The following is a 14,492-nucleotide window of genomic DNA, read 5'->3' on the forward strand; positions in this document are numbered from 1 at the left end:
TTTTTCTCAAAAGCCTGCATGCTACTTGGGCTTGACCTGTTCATATTATCTGAAGGAGAATATTCAGGGAACTTTGTGGCCCAGTAGATGTTGCTGAACTGCAATTTGGATAACCTCAGCCATCATGATCAGAAGTGACAGATTGAAAGTGTTGCGATTCAGCAAAGCAACATGCTATGATATAACATAGGAATTGTTTAATATAGCCAGCTCATGATTCTTAAACAACAAACTTTATGACTGAAGCATTACATCAGGACCTATTTAATAAAATGCAGATTTATAGAACATGTAAAGGTCAGATTGTGTAACTTTCACATTTTATATTTCACTTTTATATTTTGTAATTCTAACTAAAAATTAGCTAGTAAACAATGAGCGCTTAAAATATTTTAGATTACTATTCAGAATTCCAATGAATTGCTATGCTAAATATCAAGATATAATTGATTCTAGCTGACCCTTAACTTTAGTATAATAGTGAACTGCCAGAAAAATTAAAATTATAATAAAAGTTGCATAGAACCCCATAAGACCAAATCTAAGTCAACAGCATGACACTCAAGAAATATCAAATCTGAAAAAAGAGTGGCCAAATTATGTGCAAACTGAAGCAATTGCATAGGTAGTTTGGGTGCCATAAACATTCTATCTAATGTAGTGTTCCTTAAATTTGGCAATTTTAAGATATGTGGACTTCAACTCCCAGAATTTTCCAGCCAGGGCTAGCTGGAGAATTTTGGAAGTTGAAGTCCCCACATCTTAAAGTTCCCAAGTTTGAGATACACTGATCTAATGTAAAGAACTCATACAAGTATGTGGAAGAAATTTAATCAATGAGGACCTGTGGCTATCCATTCCTGAAAACCTAAACACGAAGGACAAGAAAGGAATGTTTTTAGTGAATGAGAGGTAGCCCCTAATCTAACAAGCAGAAGTTCCTATATTCATTTATCTATGAATAATTAAATTAAATTAATCAGTTAAATAGATTTTTATTCCAAGTAAATATATTGGTGACTAGGTTGCAAATCAATCATATTTTTATCCAGAAACTTATTCTGAAGCATAAATGGTTTTTTTAATCAGAATGTAAGAGCAAAATGCATTATGTATTTTCACTCCTCAAGCTACTATTGAGGATATCTATGTCTGAGCATCATTGCATGTTTTAAAAGCGAACAAAAAATAGATAGGAACAAAGCATTGATGCTGATTTTCTGCTATGATTATTCAAAAATTTTGTCTTCTTGTTAAAATCTCTTCTTGTAAAATATTTTTGTAAAGAAGCATGTCAAAACATAACTAAAACATTATTTCAATGAAGTTGCAATGTTACTTCAATGGTATTAAAAGATCTTCGTGCATTTCATCTTTTTAGAGCCTCCAAAACTCTTTTCTTTCCATGTAATTGAAAATTTCACTTATCTATGGGGATTTTTTTGGAAAGCCTTAGCTTTAAATCTTTCTCTTCTTATTTGAGGTGAATAGAACTGAAGAAATGATGAAATTGGAAGAATTAAGCATCCAAGACAGAGATCATTTCTCTTCTGGTGATTTATAGCTTATTGAGTATTACTCGGCCATTGTTGTGCTAGAACAGCAGTAACCATGACGGGCTTTACATCATTTCAACAATGTTTGCCATAAAGATACTATAAATCATTACAGAAGAAATACAGGGTGCTATGATTGATTCAAAGGAAGGGGGAAGTGGGAAGCGGGATGGGGGAGAGGCAGGGAAAGGAAGGGAAGGGCATTATTTTGATCCTAATCCAAGCCAGTGCTTCATTTTGTGGAAAAAAGCTCTGATCTAGAAAATTCTCTGAATGCAGTAAGAGAGTAGCGATCTTAACAAGCTAGCCTATCATTTGGGATAGCTTATCAGGAACATGGGGAGATGAAAAGAAAAAGGAGCCATATTCAAAAAAATTCATCTCTCCTTACATGAATGGGATGCCCTCAGGAGCAGAATTCCATATTTAGTCTGGATCTACCCTGAATAATCTTGCTGATAAATATAAGATGTAAGGCAATAAATAAATAATAAAAAATATCTATATACTGCATCTTACACAGCACAATCTCCAACTGTCTATAATATGAGAAACATATAAACACGTACCAACACAAATACATAGACACACACAGAGGAGAAAGGTCAGACTGGAAACACAGAAATATAGTGACAAAGGACAAGCACAGGTGATATACGCATGTGTATATACTTTCTGGTATTTCTTCTGCTGCAAGCCTTACTACATTAAACTTAACATTTCTTATAATCAAAATTCAATTGTAAAACACTATACAAATTATATCTAGATAAATGGGTAGTTTTATAATGACTCAACAGTTATGACCACTTATTCCACAAAGATGTGGAGTGTCACATTCAGTGCTTAGCATATCAGGCAATAAATGTTGACTAAGGCAAAAACGAACTTAGTTATCAGAAAAAGCGCCAGGATAATCTGGCTGAAATGATTATTCTGCACCTTGACTTTGCTGATAAGAGGTGGCTAACAACTGCTCCATAGAGGCTACAAATTACTATGGGTGGTTTTGACTGAGGAATTCTGAGGATCAATAAAGCTAGAGCCAAAAATACCACAATACTCGGTACAAGCTGTAAATCTATGAAATAGAGGGCAAAGCAGAAAGTATATCCCAAGCGGCCTCAATCACTAGTCTCTAATCACACACAGACACACAAACACACACAGACACACATTAGAACTCTGCAGTGCTTTGGATTAATTCTTCAATTAATTCTGATTTTAGTCAATAATTGTTACTGTAGACACAGTTGATACAATATTCTTTATTCATCCCAAGAATTCAAGGTTTATTTTTAAAAATTATACTGTTTAAGATTAACTTATTTACCTCTAGAGTTTGGAGAGGGCTCATTTTAAACATACAAAGGAAAATGTGGAATAAAATCTTATCAGAACGTCAGTTTGTATGTAGATGTAGGATGTCATACTTGCATTTGTATTAATTTTACGGTTACATTTATAAATGTATTGTGATGCATATTGATTTTATAGTCACTGTTATGTAATTTTTCATTTTTGTTTTAGCCTAAATGTCATTTTAATTGTGACCAGATCACACACCATTGGGGAGAAACTGTTATTAAGAATGTTTTTTCTTTGTGTGCTCTGTAGAGCAAAGGTAACAGCTACAAGACCTTAAACCAGCTTGGCTCCACTCAAGCTTCTACATACGCCAAAACATCTTTGGGAAATCAAACTTGAGGTATTGCACAATATAAGGAAGGGCAGATAGTGAGGCAGAGGAGAAAGAAAGAACATGGTGAAGATGAAGTGTGATAAAGAAAATTTAAATTCTAGTTCATGACTTTGTTGCTAATGAGAGCACTGAAATAAGATGGAATGAGTAAGCAATAAAGCCGAGTTTTGATATACTATGTATTGAATACATGATACATTACTGGGAATAATATTCATTTCAAATGGGAGGGTGGCAAGTTATATCCTCTCAGATGCTCCAAAATGTCAGATTTCATTATATGAACAAAAACATGAATGTACACAAAACAATATGGAAAAGAGACATGAAAAACATATTCAGAGATTAATAAAGTATAGTTTCAACAGTATTTTTTTTTTTACTCTGATCATCTCCTCCTTGGAAGTCCTGCTGCAGGAGGCTGATGGTGAAGATATTCCTAGAAGAGATGAGCCAAGACTGTATGTTGAGAATATGAACACTCTGATTGGGAACCAGAGGAACTGTGGAATGAAATCAAAGAATTTGTTAAGGATGAATATGAAAAGGGGGAAAAATCAAAGACCAAGGAACAGATGAAAGCATATTGGATCTTCTTATAAGCTGCCAAGAAGAGAATAGAAACAGAAGTGAAGAAAGATGAAGCTCTAAGGAAGGAACTTAACAAACGATTTCAGAGTGCTGTTAGAATAGACAAGAAGCAATATTATAACAATATCTGTAAAAACATAGATAGAAACAGACATGGAAAAACAAGGAAAATCTTTCTGAGCTCTGATCTCAGAAAGAGATACCAACCTCAGACTGACATGCAAAAAGAGGTTAATAAATACTAACTGCTTCAAGTAAGATCAAATAACGATCGAAGGAGTATATTGAAATTCCGTAGGACAGAGAAGTCAATATCTAAGATGACTTAAGATATTCCCTACTTACCTCTAATATTAAAAGATGAAGATAGATAGATTAGGTCATTAACAAGAGGAAAGGCCACAGGAATTGATGGAATATATATATAGAACTCTGCCAAGCAACACTATACAGTGGCCAACAGATTGGAAGAGGTCAATCTACCAACATAAAAGAAAACAGACTTAACAGTATACAAATTATTGTACAATATTTTTAATTTCAGAGCTAGCAAAATAATGCTTAATATCATCCAAAACAAATTACAGACCTACTTGGAAAGGGAGGTGACAGGTGCTCAAGTTGGCTTTAGAAAAGACCAAGGAAGAAAAGACATTATTACTGGTATACACTGGATAATTGAGAAAGCCAAAGAATACTGATAAAAAAGTTAGGATGTGTTTATTGATATGCAAGGCTTTTCACTCTGTGTTGATTATGTTAAGTTGTGAAATGTGCTCAGAATGTACATAGAAAAATGAAAAAAAGAATGAAATTTTAAAATTTGGAGAAGTTAAATGTCAATAACCAGCATGCTGTAGTACTATTCAGATTACTGAAAAGCAAATGAACTGCAAGCACTATTAATTAAAGTAAAAAAAAAATGGAACTAAAATTAAATATAAAGAAGACCAGACTAAGGACAAAAAGTACAGGAACCAGAACTAGAATTTAGAAGTAGTAATGATGATACTGAAGTGGTGGATAGTTTCTGCCTTTAGGATTAATTAGGATTAATTAGCAACAGTAAATGAACCAGCAGTCAAGGTATATGCTATAGATCTGCACTTAGCAGAGCAATCATAGAGGCTTTGAAAGTGATATTCTGAAGACAGGATGTATCAAAGATCAAACTCATGTAGGCATTCTATGGAGGGAAAGCTGTACTTTGAAGAAGCAAAACAGAAAGAGTATTAATGCTCTTGAACTCTATTGGAGAAGGGAATACCATGAGAATAACATGGACAGCCAAGAAAACAAACCAATGAGCACTGAAGAAAGCAACCCAGAGTTCTCATGTCAGACACAAATGACCATACTAAAACTATCATACTTTATACACATTATGCCAAGCTTTAGCTCTCTGAAGATATCTATACTGCTGGGAAGAGTGGAAGGAAAGAGAAGAGGCCGACATACAAGATAGATGGTTTCAATTAAGTTCCACCAGCTGCATCATTGGAAAACCTGAAGGACCAAGTTCAGAACACCTGGAGAAAATCAATCTATGTGATCAACTAAAAGTTGAGACTAACTTCATGGCAGTCAACCAGTCAATGATCACCTCTTAATCAGTACTATTAAATCTTGTTTTCTTCTATATAATTTATCATGGATTTTTTTTTAAAAAAGTTTCTACAGAAGTTATAACTTTTCTTTTTTTCTATGTAGTGATTATTCTGGCTTTCAGAGGTTTCCTAGAAGCCCAGCTACAAGAAACCTTTCTTATAAGTTGTGTCTGTATGTATGTGTGCCTTTGACTGTAGGCAAGTTCCTGCAATTTTCTTAGCAACATTTTTGGAAGTGGCTTTGTCATTGCCTTCTTTCTACAGCTGAGACAGAATGGCCCAAACTGACCCAGATAGCTTTGTGCCTCAGGTAGGACTAGAATTCAGTCTCCTAGCTCCTAGTCTGGTACATTTAACTGCTGTATCAAATTTAAAACGTTTAAATATGTATCTTCTGTCTGGAAAATAGGCTCCATATCAAATCATCACCTAAATTGAAATACATATGTTATTACTAGAAAGAAAAGGAAATGAATGCCTGTAGAGTGTTATAAAGAACCAATTCATCTTTTAAATTAGGAAATACATAACCATGCCCCAAATAAAACTGTAACATTTCCAGAAATGTCAAAGCCCTTTGTTAATTTTTCTATATACATTCAAAATCCACTGGGAGGGAGACAATAATTTGGAAAACTGTATGCAATAGTTTAATGCAAATACATACTTATTTCATTGATTCAACAACATAAAAATCTATTATTTGAAACTTAATTTGCATGTAAAACATACCTCTTGGTATGTTTATGACATTTGCAGTGCAATACTACATGTTCATGGAACGTTCTCCCAGGTGCAAGTAAGACTGCAACCTCAAAAATATAAATAGTTTCATTCTGCCCAATTTAATTAAATGCCTTGGTTTTGTACTTGTGGTGTCGTTGTTGGAGAAAGAAATGAAAAGATGACCCATAAGAAGAATGCTGAAGAATGACAGCAGGCATACAGGACTGGCTTCTTATATCTCTTATCTAGATGAAAGGTCAAAAAATATGGAAAACAGCAATTCACAAACAAAAAAAACTCTGTAAGATTCCTCTAATGGCTCTGTAACATCCATCCATGGCAGCATGTTAGGAGAGAAACCTAGCAAAAATTCAGCTTGATTTCAATAATGTTTATACATCTATAGAATTAACTGGAATTATTTTCTAATGCTAAGCATGTCTTCATATTGAATATTTTGAGGAAAATCTTGAATATTCCAGAAGAGGGTTTTGCCAAACAATAATTCAACCACATTCACAGGACTATAATGGGGATCCACACATCTTCTGTTGCAAGTCTCCTGTGATTTCCCATTGTGTCCTTCATCTGTTTCATCCATAGAATCTCTCTTAAAGAAGATTTTTGATTGTTTTAAATTGGGCAGGAATTTCAATCCACAATATTATGTGTTATTATTTGTTAAAATATCATGAGAATCGTGAGGAAAAATGTGATTTGTTTTCTTTGCCACAAATTAGTAGATTCCTATACTAACACCCCACCATTATCTCTTAGTCATTGACAAAAACTGCTCATTCCTACATTAGTTGTTATAAGTACTCATGGAATGATCTTATAAATGGGGAAAAAATTAAAAAGACTAAATATTTAAATGTTTTTTGCTGCTAGCCAAGAAAAGACAGTTCAACGAGCAACATTAAAAACACACTCACACTCAGGTTTTGCTTTCATATTCTAGGATCACTTGCTTATTTTCTTCTCAAAGTATCTATGTCATCTTTATTAAAGATTTATGCAATCTTATGTCTTTGTTTCTATTGTTAACCACTCGTTTGTCATGGCTAAGGAAATATTAGATAGAGCAACTTTCTAGAGTTTATTTCTCGTGCATTTACCATATCTATAACCTATAAAAAACTGGAAAGTCAGGTATTTGTAAAATGTTCTAACGTTTAGTATTGTAAAATATAGTAATGATTTTGCATGAAGATATATTATGTATAAAAATATATCAGACTTTATTGGGATGTAGGACAAATTATTTTCTTGAACATATTATATAAATAAATAATATTCTAACAAGAAATTACATGGATTAAGATTGAAATCCCAAAGGTGCTTTTTCAAAAGGCAACTGGACTTTGTTTTTCCTTGACATCGTCTTAATTCTCATCCAAGAAGCTTCTTCAGTTCTGACTAATGGTGGAGCATGGAAGGATTTATATTCCTTGCAATCATCTGGTCGTTAGCATTCTTTCTGAGAGTCACTGAGGCCACTTGGAGTTTTATCTGTGACCTCAGAGTCACCTGAATTGTGCAAAGGACTATGTTGTCCTTTCAGCAGTTTCAAGAAGGTTCCACACCCATTTACCTATTCAGTCAGAACTGAAGAAGCTTCTTGGATGAGAAGCAAAACATCTTCAAGGAAAAACAAAGTCCAGTTGTCTTTTGAAAAAGCACTTTGGGACAACCATGACCTGGATGACTGAGAATCTCCATAGACATTAAGATAGGAAATAAGAAATATCTTTAATTACTGTTCAACTTTCACTATAATCATTGAAATTATATTAACATCAGTTTATCAATCGTCTAGCATTTATTGAGCATAAATAAAAAAACTTCATTCATCATACTGTGTAATGATTGACCTAAAAATAAAAATTAAGATTCTAATTCCAACATTAGGAATTCAGGTGGAAAATTGATCATTTAATTAAAAAATATTCTGTTTTGGGAACTGCAAAGACTTTAAAGTATCAAGGCTGTTTAAGAAAACTTGTCCAAGATGTTGAGTCTAATAAAACTACATGTCACAAAATTAGTCCCACATAAGCACACAACACATTATTTTACCTTGCTGCGTTGGGATCCTGTGACCTTAAGGAAAGGTGAGGATAAGAAGTGAAATAGCAATAAGAAAACTGTCCAAAGTACTCTAACGATAGCTGATCAACTAAATGCACAGTTCAAATTGTAGTTCTTGAAGAACGATTGCTTGGATCCCCATATATTTTGTAACAACTTAAAATTTAAATGCAAAAAACAGAAAAGTTTCAACCTATAGGGCTTTATTTAACATTCAATTGTTTAATACATTCTCTCTCTCCCCACAAGATATTTCTTATAGAAACCAGGACTGTCCTAGTATAGATTTAACAGTCACATCCCAAGATATATTTTATACATCCTCTTAGTTTTTAAAAGAACCTGATATTTAAAATAGTTTCAAGAGTTTTCAGCTGAACAAATTCCATAACTTTTACTTGATAACTCTCAGATTCATTTGTAAATTCTAATTATATGAATACTTTTTATTAATAAGAATACTTTGAAAATATACATGTCTTTATCAAGGTTTATAATAATTTACAAGATGGAAATACAGTGGCAAATGAAAACAAACAACAAAAGATATGTACTTCCCACGTAGACAACAGTGATTAGTGGTAGCAGACAAAGATGAAGAGCAAGGACGAGAATATCAAAGCGACAAAGAAGAGTTCTGAATAGAGCTAATTTTAATTTGGTTTATATTTTCTGTTATTTTTACTTACACTGAGGGAAGAGCAAAACTGAAGCGTTTCTTCTCATTACAAACAAATGTATATATAATCGCAATGACACATATAATCAACTTTCTTACCAAACTCAATGCTTTAAAATAATAAAAATCTCTAATCAGTTATAACTAATATTTTGCTTGCTCCAGCACACTTTACAACATTACGAAGAGAAACAAATTCTTACTGACTGCAGAAGAAAATGGGAAGCATCTGAGTATGCAATTAAACTTTTTCAATTAATAAAATTAGGGATTTAAATTGTTATTACTTGAGTTCTATAGAGATCCCCGTGTTCCTTTATAAATCAAAATAAAGTATTTTATGAACAAGTATTTTCATAATATGAAATTCAATGTAGGACAAAATTTAACTTTTATAATTTAATAAGTTGTTAACAGTTTAAATTTAGTATAAGTAAGTATTGTCTATTTCAACTTCAATGAGTACATCATCTTATTTGTTGTTGCATTTCTATAATCTTACATTTTACAAGACATTTTACAATAGAGTCATTAGAAATGAAACAGTTCAAATTCTGTTTTAAAAAAATCCAATATTTCTAGGAGATATATTGGAAACACTGATAATTGTGCCATGTCAGTTGATACATTCAAAGATGCCTCGTACAACTGAATTTCAGATTTTTCTATATCAATTGTCACTGCTAATTTGATAAGGGACTGGATAATAAATAACAGACACAAAGTGTCCTAAGTGTACTTATGTAAAAATTGTAACAACTGAATCATCACAGAGCAAGTAAGTGCTAATTGTTTCCACTCACTACTGGCAAGAAATACAGAATTATGATGAGTGATTGCTTTATAAATTTATAGTGGTGATCTCAAAAGGTCTTTGATCCTATCAATAAGTGCAAGGTAATGTCTTATAGTAACTGAATTCATTAAGATAATAACAGCTCTTCATCTAACCCAAAGCTCATGATCTCAATACACAGATGAGTTTCTTCTGACAGACAGGTTTATAGCCCAGATTGATTTTTTCCAGTATCAGCTACTTTGCTCAGAACTCCAACAAGTGGTAAAATAAAAAATATTTTGCTTCAAATAGAATATAGAGGGGCTTATGATACATGGCACATATCCAAGAGGACAAAATACATGAGCAAAGCAAACTTGAGCCATTCCTGTGGGCATTATTATCTTGATTTATCTGAGAAACGCATGTTGTATATATAAGGTGAGATAGCTGGGGGGGATAGGAAAAATAAGAGGATAGACAGAATTCACATGTTGGATAATTTTACATACAATTATTTAGAAATTGAGATTCCAGATCTGGCTATCTTCATTTACAGATAATCTTTAACTTGCTGCCACAGTTGGGACCAGAATTTCTGTTGCTAAGTATCCCACTGCCAAGTGAGTCGTATCCAATTTTATGACTTTTTTGCCATGGTTGTTAAGTGAATCATTGCAATTGCTAAGTGGACCATACTTCCCCTATTAACCTTCCTTGTTAGAAGCCAAGCTGGGAAAGTCGCAAAATGCTACCACATGATCTCAGGACACTGCAACCATTGTAGATACATGCCAGTTGCCAAGTGCCTGAATTTTGATCATATGACTGCAATGGTTGTATGTGCAAGGACCAGCCATAAGTCACTTTTTTCAGTGCCATTGTACCTTGAAATGGTTGCTGAATGAATGGTTGTAAGTCAAGGACTACCTGAATATCTTTCTAAAAACAGGTAAAGACTGTAATAAACTATACAGGAGGGAACTCCTAATTTAACACTTTTAAATGATGCAAAACATAGCAAAACTTCTCATAAATATCTAACCAGAATCTCATAATAATGGTTCACTGGCACAGGTCTCTTAACACTATTGTTTAAGTTGGTCTTGCCTATAAAATCTTTTCTATACTGAGTATAATATACTTTAAAACCTAGCAGTAAACTACTTAAGTATATTTGGTGAACAAAATCCATAGCCAAGTATTTGTCTAAGAGTTTCAAACAAGACTTTGGAGATTCTTCATCAAAACTTTCTCAGTTGTTATAGAAGTAATGTAAAATACTTTAACTTTGGATTTTAATGTGGTCAGATTTTTAGTATTTTTTAAAATAATATTTTATCAGTCAGATAAAATCTGTTATCAGAATTACGTGTTTACATATTGAAAAGCATGAACTACAAATGCTACTACAAGGGACACTATGGAATAATGAATAAAATAAAAGATTAAAATAGACAATATTAATCTTACTTCAAAGCTCTTCACTTCCTCTTCACCATCATTGTTATCTTCTTCATCATGGCAACTCTGAAAAAAACACTGTGTTCACAAATGTTTTTTTAATTAAAATATGTTTGGTTTCAAGATTATTTCTGGCTCTTATTAAGATAAAATAAAGCAGAGACATAAATTGCATATCTTGCATAACATTAGGGGACTGTTGACAGGAAACTTTGCTGGGTTTGCTCCATTATTGGGGTCAGCTATCAAAGTTATGTAGTCAATTCCCAACAATTACATAGAATCTAACCGTTTTTAATGCCATGGGAAAACTGCACCCCCAAGACCGCTGGTGCATCTTGGTCATCTTACAGCCAAGAAATGATGGACAGGAGGAATCAGATTAATAAGTGAGTCAGTGAAGAAGAAGGGAATTTGTAATGTTCATTTGATTAGAAAGTATCAAGGTTTGTATTTCAAGTCAAGGAATGATGATACAAGTGACAAAAAACAAACTTATGGATTCGGGGGGGGGGGAATTACCTTTGCCATAATATCAGCATATGCCATATACAAGTAATCTTCGTCCAATTTACTGTAGTATAGAAAAGAAAAAAACAGGAGGTTACAATTATCATTTGAGCTGTTCTGTATCTAGAGTTAAAGTTACATACGTAAGAAAGCATGATAGACTAATGAAGGGGAAAGTATGGCTATTGCAAGAGCAGTTAGTCTAGAGTTTTGCCATATCTACAGAAATCTTGGTGGATCATATGTAGTGAAAGATAAATTGAAGGAGGAACACTAAAGAAAATGACATCAAAAATCTATGCTGATATTAAAATCAAGAACTCCTCCAACAAACATAAACATGAAACATGAAACATAAATACGTACGTATGTGTTTGTATTTGTGTTTATGTTTATGTTTTATGTTTTATGTTCTTAAGAATGTGATTCTCAATCCTGACTAGAATTCTGACGATGTCAGCAGACACTGACGAAAGCTAAGTTTCTAAATAAATTCTTCAGTCTCGGTGATCTGTGTTTTAGTGTTTTGAATATGAATATATCCGAGACTCACATCTATATGTTTTCAAGCTTAATAGTTTCAATTTTTTTTATTTTCACTTCAAACTTTTGACCTTTTAGTTCAGTTTTTAATATTATATATAATAATAAACATTATATTTCAAATTAGCTATAAACAAACTAAGCTGCAATAATAGTGATACCATATATCAGAGGTCCTCAACCTTTTGGGCCCCGGGAACAGGTTCCATGGAGAGAGGTTTTTCCACGAACTGGAGAGTGCGTGGTTTTGTATGCTGCCTGCATCCCGTGGATGGGGATTTGCTTGTTTGTACGGACCGGTTGCTGGCATGCCACGGCCCAGTACCGGTCCACGATTGGGAATCCCTGCCATATATAATAGTGGATAAACTGAAAATTTTAGGTGCTAAAATGCACCCAAAAATTGGCTTATCTATAGTTGGGTTTATCTATGAATATATACTGTAATACTTTTTAAAGGACTCCTTTTTCCTATTTATACTCACATATAAGCCCGTCCCCAAATAAGTAGATTTTTGAATTTTTAACCAAAATAACATGAAAAATGCAAGTTGACTTATCCACAGGTGGAACACTTTTCATGATATTTTAGTTAAAAGTTCAAGGGTCAGCTTATCCATGAAAGGCTTATACAAAAGTATATATGGTATGCTGTTTTGGATTCTGTTTTTTCTAATAACACAACAGAGAAATATAAATCATGTAATTTCTTCTGTACCCTAACCAATAAGGAAATAATCTTATTTGCTCAATCTTATTTGCTAATTAAATTTGTATAAAGTATAATGGTTTTCTGTCATTTATTGATGAGACGTTTGTAGATATACCTGAATACAAAATTGGCGCAAATTTCATGAATCAACCCAATAGTACTTTGATATTTAACTCCACATTACTTTTTCTAGGGACAAGAAGTATTTTGTATCTAGATGTGAAAATAAAGCACTCTACAAAGAATCATTAATATCTTCTCTTTTTTGTCTCACCATTTTTCAGTTAAAGCTGTTCGACTGAATAGTAAAATAAGTTGATGCAAAGGATCAACTCGCTTAATACATTCATCTTCTTCTGTTGGTTCTGCTCCAGGTTTCTGCAGCAAGAAACAGAAGAATAAGAACATGAAAAGAAAATATTTGACATCTCAGATGTAGATATATTTGGACATCATACTGAGAGCCATCAAACTTATTTCCAAACAAATTTACATTAGGGATGCTTGAGAATTTGATTTTTAGATATTTAAATGTAAACTGACTTGAATTACATTTCTTGAATCATTGCGAAAAACTCAATTTTTCATAGGTTTGCATACCTTGCAAAATGCTATACCATACTTTGAGGCTCAAAATACATATTAAGCATACAATATATTTTTAAATATACTTTTATTTACATCTTGTAAATTAATGCATACACAAGATAGAAAAAAGAACATTTGTCAAGGTAAAACAAATCAGAAATAGGCGGATAATAAATCAGAAATATATATCATTTTGAAACTCAAATGATATAATCATCAATGTTAGAACTCACTTCTATAATTATACTGGCAAATGTAATGTTAGAGTAACAACTGTAGTGCTGAAAAGGAACAAAAATAGCATATATATTTACAGTTTATGCATCTCAATGCACAAAATTCAAGATATCCAAGGTAGCCTTAAAAGGATTTCTTGAAGTCTACAAGAAGCAGGACATATAAACTGTAGTATCTCCCACTATTTTTGAACTTTTTTTATTTTTGGTTTTGTTTCGTTTTTTGATAAAATTAAAAACCGTGGCATTACCAAAATAACAAGCAAATTCTATAGTTTACTAATGGCTGAATTTGACCAGATTGCATACTACAATACAATTCAAAACAAATAACCAGTTGAATCAATTCTAACATACTGCTAAGTCTTCTATCAACGTATCTTCAAAATAATGGTCTTCTGTTTCCACCCAGGACTTTTCATATCCCTGAAGAAAAAGATTGACAGCTCGGTGCCTTAAAAAAAAGTCAACAAAATATATGTATTTTTAAATGTATGCCCACTTATTGAATATTCAAAATATTTACTATATAAAATATGTATCACTGAATACAGAAGCAGCATATATTTCTTAGCTAATTTATAGGAAGAAGAAATAAAGTCCCAGTGAACAGACCTTCATGCTAAAGACAGAATTGACAGTACTGCTATATCCTTCTGACATTTCTTTTTTCTAAAGCTATTAATGCTACTGAACTTTACACTGTGAT

General features: G+C 32.7%; 1 protein-coding gene across 1 annotated transcript in view; it reads right to left on the reverse strand.

Moving 5' to 3' along the window:
- RYR2 (ryanodine receptor 2) overlaps nt 1-14,492 on the reverse strand; it is a 207,825-nt gene that overhangs the window by 39,970 nt on the left and 153,363 nt on the right. The window contains exons 76-80 of the mRNA XM_015819028.1: nt 14,141-14,237; nt 13,234-13,337; nt 11,717-11,768; nt 11,204-11,260; nt 8,262-8,285 (exon numbers count right to left, since the gene is read on the reverse strand). Coding sequence (XP_015674514.1) covers nt 8,262-8,285; nt 11,204-11,260; nt 11,717-11,768; nt 13,234-13,337; nt 14,141-14,237 — 334 coding nt within the window. The remainder of the gene's footprint in view (nt 1-8,261; nt 8,286-11,203; nt 11,261-11,716; nt 11,769-13,233; nt 13,338-14,140; nt 14,238-14,492) is intronic.

Source organism: Protobothrops mucrosquamatus, unplaced genomic scaffold, assembly GCF_001527695.2.
Source record: "Protobothrops mucrosquamatus isolate PMUCROS unplaced genomic scaffold, P.Mucros_1.0 scaffold850, whole genome shotgun sequence".
NCBI lineage: Eukaryota > Metazoa > Chordata > Lepidosauria > Squamata > Viperidae > Protobothrops > Protobothrops mucrosquamatus.